An 18,938-nucleotide genomic window follows, 5' to 3' on the forward strand; every position below is an offset into this window, starting at 1 on the left:
CTGGGAGGTCCAGGTTCTTAAAAAAGGTCTCCATTTTAGCCCTCCTGTCTTCGCAACCTTCAGACCGATACAATTCAGAGTAAAAGCTCCGAAAGGCCTCATTAATCTTTTTAGTATCGTACGTAAGGACCCCGGCGCTGTCTCTGATTGCAGTAATGGATTGGGAGCACGCTTTTTCCTAGTCAGGTTTGCTAAATATTTCCCTGGACTATCCCCATATTCGAACAGCCTCTGCCTAGCAAAAGCAAGTTCTTTCTTTGCGTTTTGTGTCAGTATTGAATTCAAGGCAGCCCGAAGGGCTGTGATCCGCTGTAGCTTAGTAGCTGCCTCCGTGGCCTTCAACCGCATTTCAAGTCAATGTTGCTGTTCCTCCTTCTGTCGTTTCCAGCTAGCTGAATAGGAAATAGCTAATCCCCTAACAAAGGCCTTAGCAGTCTCCCATAGCATGGATGGACAACTAGCCGTGCCTGAGTTGATCTTCAAGAATTCCTGAAACTCCTTCAAAAGGTATTCCACAAATTTGGAATCCTTAAGAAGAAAGGGCCCAAACGTCAGTGCCGCAAACCTAGCCCTTCACTCTTGGCCTTAACCTCCAAATATATTGCTGCATGATCAGAGATAGCTATATTCCCAATTTTACAACCCATAATTGAATCCAGAAGGGCCGAGGGAGCCAGAAAGAGGTCAATCCTCGTGTGACATTTATATGGGTTTGAAAAAAAAGGTGAAGTCCCTGCCGGTAGGGTGAAGACATCTCTAAACACCAGCCCCAACTCCTCGCATAAGTCAACCACCTGCTTGGCCTGCGAAGAAATAGTTTAGGGCCCACAAGGAATCCTGTCCATTGTCGGTTCCAAAAGACAATTAAAATCCCCCCCTATAATACTATGCCATGTTCCAAAAGGACTCAACTTACAGAAAGCACTAATCAAAAATTTGAGGGGATGTGCCAGAGGACAGTAGACGTTTAAAATGCCATTTTCCTCCCCATGTATCAGGGCTTTAAGTATCACAAACCGTCCCTGCTCATCTTTCACCTGCTCTAATAATGTGAACGGAAGATTTTTCTGGATAAATATCGCCACTCCCTTACTTTTAGTAGTAAAGAATGAAAAAAATACCCGGTCATAACCCCCCTGTTGTAATTTCAGGTGTTTCCCATCATCAAGGGTTTCCTGCAACAAAGCGATATCAACCCTTTCCCTCTAAAGGCTAGAAAGCACTTTTTTCCTTTTAATAGGCAAATGACTTCCCTTAATGTTCCAGGTGCACCATTTAATAAGACACTTAGCCATATCCCCTTTCAGACACCCTTGAACCCCTCCGTGGAGAACCCTGCTTACAAAGCGCCGAGCATAGGTAAATAAAGACTCATAGAATCAAAAAACTATATATACTAAAACTACTCTATCATAACTATAAACAACTATTACTACCAAAAAACTACAAAAAAAAACAACTATAGAACCTTGAATGGAAGACTCTTCCCCCTGCCCATAGGGGGCACTCACCCTACCCATCCCCTCCTTCACAGCTCCTTCAAACCTGGACTGTGCCCCAGCCTTAAGCCAGAAAAACGAGGAGATGATCCTTAAATCAAAAGACAAAGTCAGGATGAGCACTCCACCCATCCCTGGCTTCATGACACCCCTACTTGTGACTAAAAGAGAAGCAGAACAAACAAAAAAAAGGGAGAGAGAGCCAACAAAGAACATCCACAAAATTTCTCATCAGAAAATCCAGTTATTAAAAAAAATAGGAACAACTTATTCCAAAGTCTTTTCCCCCCTTTCCAAAAAGGAAATTATAAGGGAGAAAGAAAGGAATTTTAAAAAAAGGAAGGGAAAACATGGGTAAAAATAGAAAAGAGAACAAACATTAACCATATTCTTCAGGCCAATCCGTCTATTTTAAAGTGTCCACAAAGTTTTTAGCCTTATCCGCCGAGTCAAATGTATAAACTGAGTCCTCGTGGCTGAAACGAAGTACTGCGCGGTATCTCATGGATTACTGGATGCCCAGGTTCCTCAGCCTCTTTTTAACTTCATCAAAGGACAGCAGCTCCTGCGATCTTTTCCTAGGGATCTGGAAGCTTCTATGACTTTTTGCTTGTCCTTATATGAGTGGAAGTGCACTAGGACCGGGTGGGGATGCTGCACCAGCCCTGACCTGTGCACTGTAACCTGATAAGCCCTTTCAATCTGAAGCCTGCTGGACTCGATGTGATGGCCCAAAAACTTTGGCAGCCAGTTTTCAAAGAAACTAACTGGCTGCTCACCTTCCTCACCTTCAGGGAGCCCGACAATTTGGAGATTTTCGAGGTCGTCGATATGGTTTCGCAAGGCCCGCACCTCTCGCTCCAGCACCTGGATCCGACTGGATGAGGACTCCATTGCAGCTTCTGAAGCCTTAGTTCAACCCTCCACCTCCTCCAGCCTCTCCCCGAGGCCCTGGATCTCCTGCTCGTGCTTCTGCAGCCTGGATGCGATAGGTTGCACCTGGGCACGGATCTCCCCACAGATTTCCTCAATCGCAGCCGCACCTTTCAAGGTAAGTCTCTCCATCGCTGCAGCCAATTTCAGAGAGTCTGTCAGGTCCCCGCGGGGTTCAGAAGAGGCTGCTACTGCAGTCTCTGGTGTGGTAGGTGCTGCAGTGGAGTGTCCTCCCTGCTGCTGTTTGCTTGCTCCTTTTCCCTTTGGCATCCTTCCACTCCCAAATATTAACAAATATGTGTTCTGTAAGGTTTTAAACTAATATTTCCACCACATAAGTTGGCCAGGGATGGCAAAAAACACCGGTATGCCTTGGCTGTTAGACAGAGCTGTCCACAGCAGTCCTACAGAATCGCCGCAACCTTGCCAAGTCTCTCCCTTTCCCTTCTTAAATAAAGGAAAAATATTGACCATTCTCCAGTCCTCTGGAACATCTCCTGAGGCCAAAAAGGATGTAAAGATATCTATTAAGGCCCCAGCTATTTCCTCCCTTGCCTCCTACATTACACTGGTATAGATCGCGTCTGGCCCTGAGGAACAACGACATAGCACCCAAAGCAGCTGCTTCAACTCAAGTCTGGTTTTGGTGAAATACATGTGTGAAACATGATGTGTACAGATGCCATCAGATTAAAGGCTTCATAAAGAACAGGAAAGTGCGGGGCCAGCAGCTTCTCAAAACAATGTGAGAGCACGTGGACTTCAGGTTCTTAAAGAAAAGAGTGGGCCTGTGTGAAACTGGAGGCAGAGAGCCCCTTCAACCTATTTTTAACCTGTTGGAGCTGAAGTGCATTTCAAGTTCACAGGAAAACAGGTACATGACTGGTGGGCATTTCTTTGCATCTCTTTTGATTGGCCAAATATTTTAAATCAGGAGATGTTAATATAGTTGAACAGTTCATTTAAGACATTCACTTTTAAATTATTTAACATCAAAATGAATTGTATAGAAGTAGCTAGACAGGCTATGTGTTATTGCTGTAGCATGCATAAATTGGGGGTATGGATATGATCCACAGTGACATTTGCAGCAAGTGTTGCAATGAACTTCAGCTCAGAGTTGATAAGTTGTAGTTGGAGCTATAGACACCGTACACACATCAAGTAGAGGGAGATGTAGGGGGAGTGTTTCAGGAGATAATCACATCCTTAAGATTAATTGCATCACATTTGGCTGTGATAAATGCAGGCCAAAATAGAAGGGAGGTGAGGTAGCTTTGTTAATAAATAAATTTTCCATGTGGTATTGAGTAGTTATATAGGCGTAATAGATCATGATAAGAAACCATCTTGGGTGTAAATCAGGAATATCAATGCAAAGAAGTTATGCATAAGAGCTGTCTTTAGGTCCCCAAAGAGTTGTAGGCAATCTCGGATGCGAGGTCATAGTTTTAAGCTTAGGAGTGACAGATTTAAAATAGAAATGAGGAGGAATTACTTCTCTCAGAGTTATGAATTTGTTGAATTCACTATACCAAACAGCAGTGAACACTCAGACACTAAATATATTTAAGGAGGAGATTAATAGATTTTTAATTAGTAACAAGTTAACGAGTTGTGGAGAACAGGCAGGGAAATGTGACAAGATCAGCCATGATCATATTAAATGGTGGAGCAGGCTTAAGGACAAAATTACCTACTTTTGCTTCTAATTCTTATGTTCTTAAGAATTTAGAAGAACAAAGGGTGATCTTATTGAAACATACAAAATTCTGAGGCAGATTGTCAGGGTAAATGTTGACAATACGTTTCCACTAGTGTGAAATCTCGAACATGGGCAACACAGCTGCAGAATAAGGGGACATTCATTTAAAACTGAGATGCAAAGGAATTTCTTCTCTCAGAGGATTACCAATGTCTGGAATTCTTTATCCTAGAGAGCTGTGGAGTCTAGAAGTTATTTAGGGAGGACATAGAACGATTTTCAAATATTGGGGAATTGAAGGCTATGAGGAGCTCGCCTGAAAAAGAACTGTAGCCTGGGTCTCATGAGCTCATTGAATAGGAATCAGCCTTGAGGGGATGAATAACATATCCCTGCTTCTAGCAGTTGTAGGGAGGAGGATTAAAGTTTGTGGAGTCCTTCAGAGAGGTAAGGTAGGTGCTCTTTTGAAGAGGTAAGATACTGCTTTAGATATGGTCTTGAAACACCGTTGAGACAGGCAAGATGCTTTTCAGAATTGTTAAAAGTAGATATGAAATTGAGCAAAAAGCATATGAATTCATTAACTGTAAGCACATTAAAACTGTTAACACAGCTGTCAAAAGGAACTATCAAACTGTCAAAAGCAACTGTTAAAAGCATCAAAAGGAACTGTTGAAAGAAACCAGTGAGTGTCAAAAGATAACTATCAAAACTGACTGTCAAGCTGTCAAAGTCCCTGCCCTTTAAATATTTGGGGGCGGGGGGGGGAAATGGCCATCTGGACGTTCATAAAAATATTACTTGCTATTTCACTGTCTGCTAATGCAACAGTGAAGATTACCATTATTGGATTAATAATGTATGAATGACTTTACATCCTTTCATTATCATAATGGAGTATCTGCTAATTCATAGTTTAATTAGCAACTCTACCTCACTTTAGAATCTGAAGTACAACAAATAAAAATTAAATGATTGTTTTTAAAAGAGATTAAACAATTAAGGAGTAAAGTAAGTCTTTTTGTAAGGATTCATGCACTTCTATGGAATTTTTAAAAAATCACACTGGAGTCCTGTGACCAGTGGAGTGACGTAAGGATCGGTGTTGGGTCCACTACTTTTGGTCATTTATATAAATGATTTGGATGTGAACATAGAAGATATAGTTAGTGAGTTTGTAGATGACACCAAAATTGGAGGTGCAGTGGACAGCGAAGGTTACCTCAGATTACAATGGCATCTTGGTCCGATGGACCAAGGGGCTGAGGAGTGGCAGATGGAGTTTAATTTAGATAAATGCGAGGTGCTGCATTTCAGGAAAGCAAATCTTAGCAGAACTTATACACTTTAAGGTCCTGGGGAGTGTTGCTAAACAAAGAGACCTTGGAGTGCAGGTTTATAGCTCCTTGAAAGTAGAGTTGCAGGTAGATAGGATAGTGAAGAAGGTGTTTGGTATGCTTTCCTTTTTTTGTCAGACCACTGAGTATAGGAGTTGGGAGGTCAGGTTGCAGATGTACAGGACATTGGTTAGGCCACTTTTGGAATATTGTGTGCAATTCTGGTCTCCCTCCTATAGGAAGGACTTTGTGAAACTTGAAAGGGTTCAAAAAGGTTTTATGAGGATGTTGCCAGGGTTGGAGGGTTTGAGCTATAGGGCGAAGCTGAATAGTCTGGGGCTGTTTTCCCTGCAGCGTCGGAGACTGAGGGGTGACCTTATAAAGGTTTGTAAAATCATGAGGGGCATGGATAGGGTAAATACAAGTGGTCTGGTCTGGGCAAGTCCAGATCTATGCTGTCATAGGTTTAGGTTGAGAGGAGAAAGATTTAAAAGAGACTCAAAGGGCAACTTTTTCATGCAAATAGTGGTGCGTATATGGAATAAGCTGCCAGAGGAAGTGGTGGAGACTGGTAAAGTTACAACATTTAAAAGGCATCTGGACGGGTATATGAATAGGAAGGGTTTATGGGGATATGGGCCAAGTGCTGGCAAATGGGACTAGATAAATTTAGGATATCTGGTCGGCATAGACGAGTTAGACCGAAGGGTCCGTTTCCATGCTGTACATCTCTATGACTCTAATAATGGAGTGTTTTCTATTTAAGAATCACACCGACTTTCTGATGGAGGTAAGGTGCATTGCTAGTTTCTTCAAATGCCCAACGTGAGTAAAGTTATACAAGTCAGTTCCTTTTCTATAAACCATCAGAAAACTTCAATAGAAATTCTAATTTATAACTAATAGTCAATAGGTAAGTAAAGCCTATTTTTAAAAGAAATCATATAGTTGTACACATTCTGTAATGCATTTCAAAAACAAAGTCACATTGATCATAACAGCCTACCTGAATGTCGAATACGTTGCAAAGTCTGTTGGAAAAGAATCTCTGATGATGGCAGTAAAATAATGAAGTCAACCTTCCCAAAGCGCCCCAAATCTAGGTTCTGCATTCCAGAGTCTGCTATTGCACAAACCTGAGATAACAACTTTCGGGCAATACTGAGCTGAGAAGGATGAATCTGAAACACTTCAGTAGGTGAATCTGTAGAAGATAAAGAAAGAATATTCCATTGTTAGTTCCACCAATGATTTGCAGTTACATTATTGAACTGATCATTCTCATGTTTCCTGCCACTGCTGCTTCTAGTCAGACCTGCTATCATGGTACATCACACCTGTCTAACTTGCACCATCTTCACACATCCACTTTGGCTCATATCTAAGCACTCAGACATCCGTCGTCCAATTATGCCTTGGTCGACCCGTCTTATTCTTTTCCACTTTGCCTGCTAGAAGAGAACAATGTAACATTTCATCTTCGATCAAATGGCCAAAATGCTGACACTTTCTTCCCTGGATATCATGTTTCATAAGTTCTTTTTGCTCTTGCAATTACAAATTCCTCTTCATTTATTTTAAGGTCTGTATAGGAATTTTTAATCTTAACATCCATACTATTTTTACAGACTGTACTGTAAGCTTTTTTCTAGTTTCAATGGGGTGAACTTTGCTGAGAGGTAAAGGATGACTGCCCATTCTGCTATACTCTAAGCTAAAGGTCAGCTAGCAGTGTGTTGAGCAGAAATCCAGCTTCCCAAGAAATAGAAAGTCCATCCAAAAGACTTGTCAACCATGCAATTCCTGGCCAAAATTGAATTCTTTGATCTCTGTCGAGTTAACTGTAGAACCTCTACAAGCAGGAGAAAATGGGGTTCTTTCTAATTTCCTTCTTTCTGTTGGAAGTGTGATTAAACAATCTATTAACAAAAATAACTGGATTTTGATGCATTGCTACATGCAATATGAATGAAACAATATTATTTTATTTTACTTTTCACTGAGATCCCAGCTCGAATCTCACTCCATCATATTTAGGTTACAAATTTTAAAAAATATTTTGGTCAATGGCTTAAGCATCAGGTTCTTATCTAATTAAAGTGAAAACAACTGTTGGGTTGGGAGGGGTGCTAGCATTGTTGGACATAGGGTTTAGTTGTGAGATTAAAACAGAAATGTGTGGGCGTCATGGTGGCACAGTGGTTAGCACTGCTGCCTCACAGCGCCAGAGACCCGGGTTCAATTCCCGCCTCAGGCGACTGACTGTGTGGAGTTTGCACATTCTCCCCGTGTCTGTGGGGGTTTCCTCCGGGTGCTCCGGTTTCCTCCCACAGTCCAAAGATGTGCAGGTCAGATGAATTGGCCATGCTAAATTGCGCTTCGGCGGGTCGGTGTGGACTTGTTGGGCCGAAGGGCCTGTTTCCACACTGTAAGTAATCTAATCTAGAAATATAATTTATTTTCATTCATGGGTCATGGGCGTCCACTGGCTGGCCAATATTTATTACCCATCCGCAACTGCCCTTGAAAAGGTGGTGACGAGCTTAGACACTACCCTGAGGAGTTCCTGTAGAGATGTTCTGGGGCTGAAATGACTGATCTTCCTTTGTGCTAAGTATAACTCCAACCAACAGAGAATTTGCCCTTTGATACCCATTGATTCCAGTTTTGCCAGGGCTCCTTGACGCTTCACTTGGTCTACCACAGCCTTGACATCACTTTCTCATCTCACCGCTGGAATTGAGCTCTTTTATCCATGTTCGAACCAAGGCTGTAAAGAGGGCAGGAGCTGAGTGGTCCTGGCGGAACCCAACCTAGGCTTCACTGAGCAGGTTATTGCGGAGCAGATGCTGCTTGATAATGTTGATGACAACTTCTATCCCTTTACTCACGATCAAGAGGCTGCTGAGGCAGTAATTTGCTGCTTTAGATTTGTTCTGCCTTTTGTATGCAGGATATGCTTGGGCAATTTTCCACATGGTCCGGTAGATGCCACTGTTGTAAGTACACTGGAAGGGCTTGGCTGGGGGAATGGAAAGTTATGGAGCAAATGTCTTCAATACTATTGCTGGAATGTTGTCAGGATCCTCAGCCTTTGCAGATCCAGTGTCTCCGACCATTTCTTGATATCACATGAAACAAATCGAACTAGCGCACGTTGGCTCAGTGGTTAGCACTGCTGCCTCACAGCACCAGGGTCCTCGGTTCGATTCCAGCCTTGGGCGACTGTCTGGAGTTTGCATATTCTCCCTATATCTGTGTGGGTTTCCTCCGGGTGCTCCAGTTTCCTCCCATAGTCCAAAGATGTGCAGGTCAGGTAAGTGGCCAGGCTAAATTGCCCATTGTGCGAGGTGCATTAATCAGAGGGAAATGGGTCTGGGTGGGTTACTCTTCAGAGGGTCGGTGTGGACTGGTTGGGCCGATAGGCCTGTTTCCACACTGTAGGGAATCTAATCTAATCTAGTATCTATAATGCTGGGGACCTCTGGAGGAGACTGAGATAGATCATCCACTTACCCATTCTGGCTGAGGATTGCTGCAAATGCTATAGCTTTATCCTTTACATTGATATATTGGGCTCTTCCATCATTGAGGATGGGGATATGTGTGAAGTGTCCTCCTCCAGTGAGTTACTTAATTGTCTGTTACCATTCATGCCTGGGTGTGGCAGAACCACAGATCTTAGATCTGATCTTTTGGTTGTGGGATCACTTAGCTTTGTCTATCACTTGCTGCTAATGCTGTTTGGCATGCAAGTAGCCCTTTTTGGTAACTTCACCAGGTGGACATCTCAGTTTTGGGTATGCCTAGTAATGCTCCTAGCATGCCCTCCTCCACTCTCCATTGAATTAGGGTTGATCCCCTGGCTTGATGGCAATGGAATTGAGTGGGGGATATGCCATGCCATGACATTGCTGATAATGCTGGAATACAATTCTGCTGCAGTTGATGACCCACAGAGTCTCATGGATGCCCAGCCTTGAATTGCTAGCTCTGTTCAAAGTCTGTCCCATTTAGCATGATGATAGTGCTACACAACACAACAGAGGTTATTCTCAACATGAAGGCAGGACTTTGTCTCCATAAGGACTGTGCAGTGGTCACTCTAAGCAATACGGTCATGGACAGACACATCTGCAACCAGCAGATTGGTAAGGATGAGGTCAAGCATGTTTTTCCCTCTTGCTGGTTATCTCATCATCTGCTGCAGACCTAGTCTAGCAGCTATGTCCTTTAGGACCTGTCCAGTGTGATAACCAACCTTCTTGCTGGGCCACTCTTAGTGGTAGACATTCAAATCCCTCATCCAGTCTTAGTTGAAGTGTACTAGCTTTCTGAGCATATCTATAGTTGGAACACCAAAAGATTGATTAATAGAACTCAATTAAACCAACGTCTTCTCTAAATTTCTTTCCTGGGTGTATCCTATTCATTTGAATATGTAATACCCTTAAAGTTGTTTACACAGTTACCCATGTGCAGTATGCTAAAGGTGGCAACTTCTACGCAGCCTACACAATACCTCCCGGTGTTGACAGTGGTTTACACCAACTGATTCTTCTACATGTCACACAGATCCCTTAAAAAGCATAAATTCAAAGGGTTAATACTGTACAAAAAAAATGCACCAATATAAGAGTAGAAGCACAAATGTTAAAGCCACAACTTAGAACTTTCAGTCAAACATTTAGCAATGGTTACTACTGCAGCAGAGAGCTAACAGACTATAGATTTTGATGTCTTACCAAAACACTGCATTGTTGTCATTGCTGCAGCTTCATCTGCTGGAATGTAGTCAGAAACATTTCCATTGAATGGAATAGCAACATTACTGTTTCGACTCTGCTGAAATTTATCTAGGAATTTGTCTAAGTTATCACCTGTGGAAGATAAAATATTGATTCTGTGTACCCATAAGCATAAACAAAACAGTTTTATAATATTTTAAAAATCCATTGAGAAAAGCTAAAAATATATTGAAAGCTTCAAAGTATACCTGTTACATAGTAAAAACCTAATCAACATTTCAAATCAAGATGTATACCAAAGGATTCCTTGATTAAGACAGACTTTGTATAATTTCTAAAGCAGATCTTTAGAACACTCTTTATAACTGTGGCATTGTCTATATCGTCTCCCTTTAAACCCTCAGCCACAATTTTCTATATTAAATTCCATCTGCCTATTCTGATAGCCTCTCTTTGTCCTGTTGGCAGTCCATTGGTGACACCCTCACTTTTTGCCACACTTCCAAGTTTGGTATTGTAGTAAAATTTAACTTTGAATTCCAGTACACAAGTCATTTCAATACAGTCAGTTCTGCTATAATGCACATGTCTTCAACATAAATTGGTTATAACATGACCATTATTTGTAGAATGTGAACTTTCCTTACCTGTATTGGCTATAACACAATTCCAGTCCCACTGGTTTAAACAGTGCTGCTACTATGCAATTTTCTGAAAATGCAGGACTGAACAGCAATTGAGTTGTAACAGAACAGACTGTAATTTTAAAATGCAGAAGTCTGCTGTTACACCCCCCCCCCCCGGAGAACTAAAGCCAAAACACTCAAAGATAGCCCTATAATCTGTTAAAAAAATAGTGCAATCTAATCTTCAACAACTCCTAGTGGTTAAATAAAATAAATGCCTGACACACATTTTAAAATCAACAAGTAACAATTTATTTATCTAACTCTAATAGTGAACAAATCAACTGAGCTATTAGCATACCGAATAAATCCCTTCTAACTGCCAACTATTCTCAAATAAAACAAGATTCTAATGGTATGCCGTTCCAATAAATAAAAGTCCCACTTATACAAAAAAAGTAGCATTTAGTCTCTTGAAATTACAGCCAGGTTGTGTGTCTTCGGAATGTTGTGTGCCTTCTTCCATTGAGTCTCCTGTCAGGAACAAGTTTCCTCCAATTCTTCATCATTGGAACTGTTATTATTTAGATGATGCATTCTTCAATACAAAAATGACTATGAGAGTCAATTCTCTCTCTCGTGAGCTGAGAGATGGTCTGGCAGATGGCAGTTCACTCTGGGGTCTCTGTCCTACTGTCCCTTTCTTTTATACCCATGATGACATAACAATATTTCTTACATAGAATTGGTTCTATGTTGTCAAAACCATCAGATTTAAATTTAATGATTTTTTTGGTATCTAAGTGCCAAGTTCAAACTATTCGCTAAATTCAACACCTGTTGTCTTGGTAAAAACTGCTGCCTGGCATGCCAACTGTATGGTCTTTCAGTACAAATGTTTTCATTCAGGCTCCCTATGTACTGGCAAACGCAAGCTGCTGCTCACAGACATACATCTTAAAATCTCTAAGCTTCGAAAACAAAAACATCATCTTTTAAAGGGTCTACACAATGCTTTCCCCATTTGACAATTTTACCAACACCAACACTTCCTGTCTCCTAATCTACAATTACTCTACCTAACTTCATAACATCTGCACACTGATCCTTGCAGGACACCACTGTCTCATCACCTTGTCTCAACTGGTGTCCATGAGTTATTATTTTCTGTCCTTAATTCAAGCCAGCTCTGGACATTTAATCCAATAACTTCAATTTTACAACTGGTCTCTTATGTGGTACTTTGTGAAAAAATTGCATAAAATCTATATAGATAAAATCCACTGCATTCCTTTCAGCAACCTTATTTATGGAAATCATCGTGGAACTACCATTGATTGCCATAAAAAACTCAAAGTTTATTAAAGAAAAAAGGAAAAAAAACTACTCAAAATATTTTCCACTATGGAAGAACAAATTGAAATAGTCTTATTACAAGTATCAAAAATAAAGATTCGGCACTTGTACCCTCAAGAAAGACTTCACAGATATTTGTTGAAAGGGAACCCACTTCAAAGTTCTTTCTTCAGATGCATGTCTGTTCTTGATTTCTTTACAGCAAACTTTCTTTAGAGGAGAGGAGATTGAGAGGGGATATGATTGAAATGAATAATATTATGAGGGGCATAGATCGGGTTAGCAGGAAGGTACATTTCGTCTTGATGGAGGGATCGATGACCTGGGGACATAGATTTAAGGTAAGGGGAAGAAATGTTTTTTTCACCCAAAGCATTGTGGGAATCTGGATCCTGTGAGGATAGCAGACGCAAAAATCGTCATAACATTTAAGTAGCACTTAGATGTGCACTTGCGATACCAAGGCATACAAGGCGACAGGCTAAATATGCTGGAATATGGGATTAAAATAGTTAGCTTTTTGAACCGGTGTGAACATGATGGACTGTTTTCCAAGCTGTAGATCTTTATGACTTTAAAAACTCTATAAATTTGATGTCAGCTTCTTTAGATAACATTTTTCATAATACCCTTAAACTGCTAACAAAGCTTACTACTTTTTTAAGACCTAGTTTCCTTAAACTCTCTTATTGACATTGAACTATGTAGGAATTCTGTGTTCTTGTCCTGACTATTCGGAGGCCAGCTCAACTGCACTGTTGCTCTTCTTGGGGTTTTCTCCCTGAAAAGGAACATAGGAGCAGAAGTAGGCACTCTGCCTATCAAGCCTAACCTGGAATTTAAAATGATCATTGCCAATCAAGCAATGTCTTTAATGTCTTTTATCTACTCTATCCTCATAGCCTGTATGACATTGGCAATCAGAAATCCTGAAATTTCTACCTTTAACATACCCAAAGATTGAGTTTCCACGACCCTCTGTGGTAAGAAATTCCAAAGATTGACAAGCCTCTGAGCAAAAAGATTTCTTGTCATCATGGAACTAAATGGCACTTCCCTTATTTTTAACTGCGTATCCTGGTTCGAGAGTGTCCAAGCAGCGGAAACATCTTACCTGTCTATCACTTTACATATTTTGGAAGTTTCAATGAAATTATCTCTCAGTCTTCAAAATTCTAGAGAATACAAGCCCAGTTTGCCCAGTCTTTTTACCTAGTCTTTTTTCACAGGACAGTCCTACCAGCCTGGGAACAAGTCTGGTGAACTTTCCTTCCACTTCAGTAACATCGTTCCTGAGATAAAGATCAAAACTACACACAGTTTTCTAGGTGAAGCCAAACAAAGCTCTTATACAATTGAAGCAAAACTTCACTACTCCTGTACTCAAATCTTTTTGTGACCAAGTCTACCATTCCATTAGCCTTGCTAATAGCTTGCTGCACCTGCACATTAGCCTTCAGTGAGTTATCGACAAGACCAACCAACTTCCCTTGTACATCAACAGTTTCTAAGCTCTTACCATTTAAAGAAGTACTCTGTACATCTCTTCCTTCTACCAAGTTTGATAACTATTACCTATACTGTCTGTTCCTGCTCCTGGTTTACAATAGAAGAATCCCTGCAGTGCACAAAGAGGTCATTCAGCCCATTGAGTCTGCACTGACCCTCGGTACAGCATCCCACCCAGACCTAGTCCCTTTGCCCTATCCCCGTAACCCCTCATTTACCATGGCTTATCCACGTAGCCCACACATCCCTAGTAAGTACAGACAATTTATCATCAATCCACCTAACCTGCACTTTTTATGTTAATATGTTCTAACTTCATATTTTTCTACATTATATTCCATCTGACATGTTCTTGCCCATTCAATAAGCCTGTCCAAATCCTCCTGAAGCTGCTTTACATCTTCCTCACAACATAAGCCCCCACTTGGTTTTGTAGTATCTGCAAATTTGGAAATATTACATTTGGTCCCTCAAATCCAAATCAATGATATGGTTGTGAATAGCTGGCATTCAAGTACTGTTCCTTGTGGTACTCCATGAGTCACAGCTCGCAAAGGTAAGAATGATCCATTTATTCCTACTCCATTTTCTGTCTGTTAGGCAATAATTAATCTATCCAAATATGTTATCTTGTATGCTATGTGCTTTAATTTTTTTTAAAACCAGTCTTCTGTGTGTAACTTTATTAAAAGCCTTCTAAAAATCTACATATAATGCATCATTCAGCTCTCCTTTATCAATTTTGTTAGAAACACCTTCAAAAAACTCCATAAGTTTGTCAAACACAATTTTCCATTTGTAAATTCATGCTGACCATGCCCAATCAGATCATTGTTATCCAAATTCTTTATAATGGATTCTGGCATACTAATTCCTACTAATAACATAAACCTAATAGGTCTGCAGTTCTCTGTAGCTTCTTTCTTAAACTGTTATGAAATAACTCCACGGAAGTCGGTATCCCGTCACCAAGTCACCCTTTCTTTAACATATGCAGAGTCCTTGAAATTGATCCAGAACCCTCCAAGCCAGGTCTCAGAGTGAACAGGATTTCTGACACTCCTATTCCTGTCAGCCAGGACTCCCTGATTGAACCAGATTAACAGGATCAATCAAGGAATTCATATTCTATGAGCTGACCTCGTTACAATCACTACATGTGGGGTAACATCTGCACAAATTATTCAAGAATCTGTAAAATTTTGGAAGATGAACCACCAATGCAACAATTATCTTGATAGCCACTTCTTCAACACTTTGGGATGCACTGCATCAGTTTCTGGGAATTTATTAATTTTCAGTTAAATTTTCAATTTATTACTTCTCCAGTGTAATCTTCTTACTAGTACTAATTTCCTTCAACTCCTCATTTTCCCAGCAACTTGGATCCCTATTTCTAGGAAATTTCTTGCATTTTCCTCTGTGAAAGCAGATACAAATTAATCATGTAGCGTCTCTGCCATTTCTCTACTCCCTTTTATAAATTCTCCTCCATCTGCCTGTAATGGTCTCACATTTGTTTTAGCCAAAACTATCCTTTCAATATACATATTTAAAGTTTGCTTTTATACATATTTTTTCTACATTGCATTCATATTCTTTTCTTCCATTTCTCATCAGGTTCTTGGTTCTCCTTTGCTGAATGACCTGCTTCGATCTAAAAAGAAACTGGCACATTCCCTGACCTTCTGAATGGATCTCTCTTTCTAAAGGCAAACCGTTTCTGTCTCTGTCACCCGATGCCAAAGGACACCTATTGCTAAGCAACAGCTCAACTTCCTTAAAAAAAGGAAAATACCTTTGATGCTTAAAAGCTAAAATGAACACAGACAATGCTGGAGAAAGTCAGCAGGTCTAGCAGTATCTCTGGAGAGATAAACAGGGTTAATATTTCAAGTCTGATGTGACTCCTCTTCAGAAAGGGAGAGTTTGAGCAGAATCGCACTCCTTGGAGTTTAGGAGAATGAGAGAAGACCTTATGGAAATAAGATTATCACACGACTTGAAAGGGCAGATGTGGAGAGGTTGTTTGTCTTGTGTGAGAGTCTAGGACTGGAGGGCATAATCTTAGGAATAAGGGATCACTAATTTAAGACAGCGATGATGAGGATTTTTGTCTGTCAGAGATAATAAATCTGTGTAATTGTTTATAGAAAAAGGCTATCAAAACTAGGTCATTTTAATTTATTCTAGGCTGGGATGACAGATTTCTAAGATGTAGGGGAATCAAAGTGTATGAGGAAAAAGCGGAATTAAGGATTGTCAGAATTAGCCGCAATCTCATTGAAAGGCAGAATAATCCAATGAGACAAAAGGGCTAATTCAGCGCTGATATCTTATGGTCTAACTGTCAAACCAGTCAAGAAGTCTCTCATGAATTCAAAACATTCAAAACCTTTGAAAATGTATTTGTGTGGATGAGAGTGCTTGCCTCAATTGAATGTAGTCTGCAATACACAACCTTAGGTGCAGCAACATAGTTTTAACATTTTTAACTGTGGATCTATACCGTACATGGACTACAATGGTTCAAGAAGGCAGCTCACCACCACCTGCTCAAGGACAACTAGGGATTGATAATAAACATTCGTCCTGCCAGTGACACTGATATCCTATGAAATTTAAAGAGCCCAATACAGGAAGCCTGCGATCTCATCAAAATTTGCTCAGCAAGTTTATCAGTGTTGGTTAAGCAGCTTGCCTGACTAGTGAAAGGAATTCTGGCAGCCTAAATCATTTGTTAAATTCTAGTGGTGTAGGCAAGGGAGAAAGAAAAAACAAGATCAAACCCATCAAGTAATGCTTTCCAGAGGAGGAGTATTCCACAGCATTCTTTAGATTTTTTTAAAAATTCCTTTCAATGGCAACCATTGCTTAGGGCATAGTGGCCACTACAGAGGAGATAACATTTTAGTAAAGTTGACTCTGAAACAGGTCAACACCGAAGTACCAGACAGCTGAAGGCAAATCTGCAGCCTGCTTTACACCACCCTAAATTTTCTTTTTCATGGATTTTTTAAATGACTGAAATCAAAACAATTGAAACCATCAACAATAACATTATGAAATAATAGAAAGGGCCATGAAACACCAAATGCTGAGTGAGAGCAGTTTTTGCAGTCACATAACTGGCATGAAATTCCTGATAAGTCTAACTACTGGACAATGGTATATAAAGAACATGTATGAGAATGAAATGTCACGAGTATAGCATTGGATTAGTAATCCAGAGATGTTGGATTTAAGTACTACAACAGAATTCAATGGCTCATAACTGCGATCTCTTTGTACTGACACATAGCTTAAAACAAATGCAGTCTCAATTTTGGGTGCTAACATTCTGCATCACTATAACACCTGAAAAACATAAAATGTTGTCAGACAATTAAGAAAAAATGTTCACAGGCAAACTAAGTATCAGACCCTTTACAAATGTAAGTGAGGGGCTCAGAGCTTGTGTGAGATGGCATTGTCAAAACTGGTCTCAATTCTTCCTCATTAATTATCCCATAAACTCAAAACCAAACAAAATGACTGAAGACTTGGGCATTTGATAAAACTTCCTTAGTCTGGAGGAATTTACTGAAATCTTTGTACATCCTGAAACTATAAAGAAATCTAAGTAACATATATATGACTGAAACACTTACCATGGGGAGAGGTTTTGAAATATGATGCCAAAATACTGACTTTTCCAGTAATCAGTTCATAACTGATTTCCTTAAGGAATTCATTTGTAGTAAGCATGCTTTCTGCCAGCATTCTGGATTGATAATGACCTGATGAAAACAAACACGCCTTTGAAGTGATTTATTTATTGCTATAACCGTGCTGTACATCTCTATGACTCTATGACTATAACACTGCACACAATTCTTTACTGTTCAAATCAGTAACACACTGTTTTTAAAATTATGAGTAAATTCACTACTGGCTCAGACTTTCAACTGGAAGACTTAATAAGACAGAAATTGAACAAGTTGTAAGAAAAATTGTTTGAACTTCTGTCAAAAATAATTATCAGTGTGACAATGATAGTTGTAAGGCAGAATAGTGCTTTGGAGAACATGCTGAGGACAACATTTTGAAGCAGATAAATTAAGAACAGCAGAAATTTACAATGAAATTGTGCATTCACGGGAGTAGTCTCATGCAATTTGCCTTGTAAGGGTTGTAGAAAATCACAGAAACTGAAGGAATGAAGGATTTATAGTCACATATATCTTGAAGATACAGTGAAAGGTATTTTGTCGCCACATCTGGCACCATTTTGAGTTACAATGATGTTGAAAGGAATTAATTAAATGAAGACTGTATCTTCTGTTAAATTGGGTTCTCAACCAGAGCTTCAGGGCTTCTGCGAGGTCTCTGCTAAACGTTCCGGTCCTCAAGCAGTCCTGCATTGGGAACAGTAACTGATAATCCAGGAGAATTCAGCTCTGCTGCTGCTGCTACCTCACTGACACTGCCAAGAGTCCAGGCTCTGGGCTTACCACTGCCAGGAGTTCTCAGTCCGGGCACCGCCATCACCGGAGGTCCCTGCTCTGGGCACTGCTGTTGCTAAAAGCCTCACTCCTGGCAGCACCAATGCTACACGGTGTCCCAATCCACACCACTTATGCTGTAGCCACTGCCCCTCTGACACCACTCCAGCCTCAAAATGAAGAAGAAAGGAAGAACAAAAATAAAAAAAGACAAGAAATGCACAGAGAGGACAATACTGCCTGCCTGGAGCAGATGGGCTCCAACAAGCCTGAACCTGTACCGTTCTAGTGCCATCCTGCAATTGGAGCATAAAAGTCTCCTGCAAGTATGTCCTTGCTAATTTCTTGTACGCTCCTTTGGTCACCCATCAGAATTCCTTCAAGAGTTCTGCAGAACCTCCAAAAGAAATTCAGGAGGAGGATATTTCAGTTTACTTATTGTACATTTGAACTATTTGATTTTTAGAAAGATCTTGTTAATGGTAGAATTCTCTGTGTTTTATTTGTGTGCTACTTGCAATCCAGCACGTAATGATGGAAACCTAAGGATAATTTTACATGTCTCTCATGTTACCACAGAACCACATTTATGGTGCACATGGTAACCCTCCAATCAGTGTCATTCCCTGCTCCAGCAACAGTCATAAAGCCATAACCCTAACCAAATATGCTTACTGGCAGAACAATGGCACCAGAAACTGACAACAGATAGTATGTTCTGCACCGGCTGAGATTAAGCAA

General features: G+C 40.4%; 1 protein-coding gene across 4 annotated transcripts in view; it reads right to left on the reverse strand.

Annotated features, from left to right (window-relative positions):
* Positions 1-18,938, reverse strand: part of greb1l (GREB1 like retinoic acid receptor coactivator) — a 348,765-nt gene that overhangs the window by 67,449 nt on the left and 262,378 nt on the right. For all 4 annotated transcript variants that reach the window (XM_043688240.1, XM_043688239.1, XM_043688237.1 and 1 more), the window contains 3 exons: positions 17,364-17,492; positions 10,220-10,354; positions 6,481-6,678 (listed from right to left, as the gene is read on the reverse strand). In XM_043688240.1, the coding sequence (XP_043544175.1) occupies positions 6,481-6,678; positions 10,220-10,354; positions 17,364-17,492 (462 nt within the window). The remainder of the gene's footprint in view (positions 1-6,480; positions 6,679-10,219; positions 10,355-17,363; positions 17,493-18,938) is intronic.

The sequence above is a fragment of the Chiloscyllium plagiosum genome, chromosome 4, assembly GCF_004010195.1.
Source record: "Chiloscyllium plagiosum isolate BGI_BamShark_2017 chromosome 4, ASM401019v2, whole genome shotgun sequence".
Taxonomy (NCBI): domain Eukaryota; kingdom Metazoa; phylum Chordata; class Chondrichthyes; order Orectolobiformes; family Hemiscylliidae; genus Chiloscyllium; species Chiloscyllium plagiosum.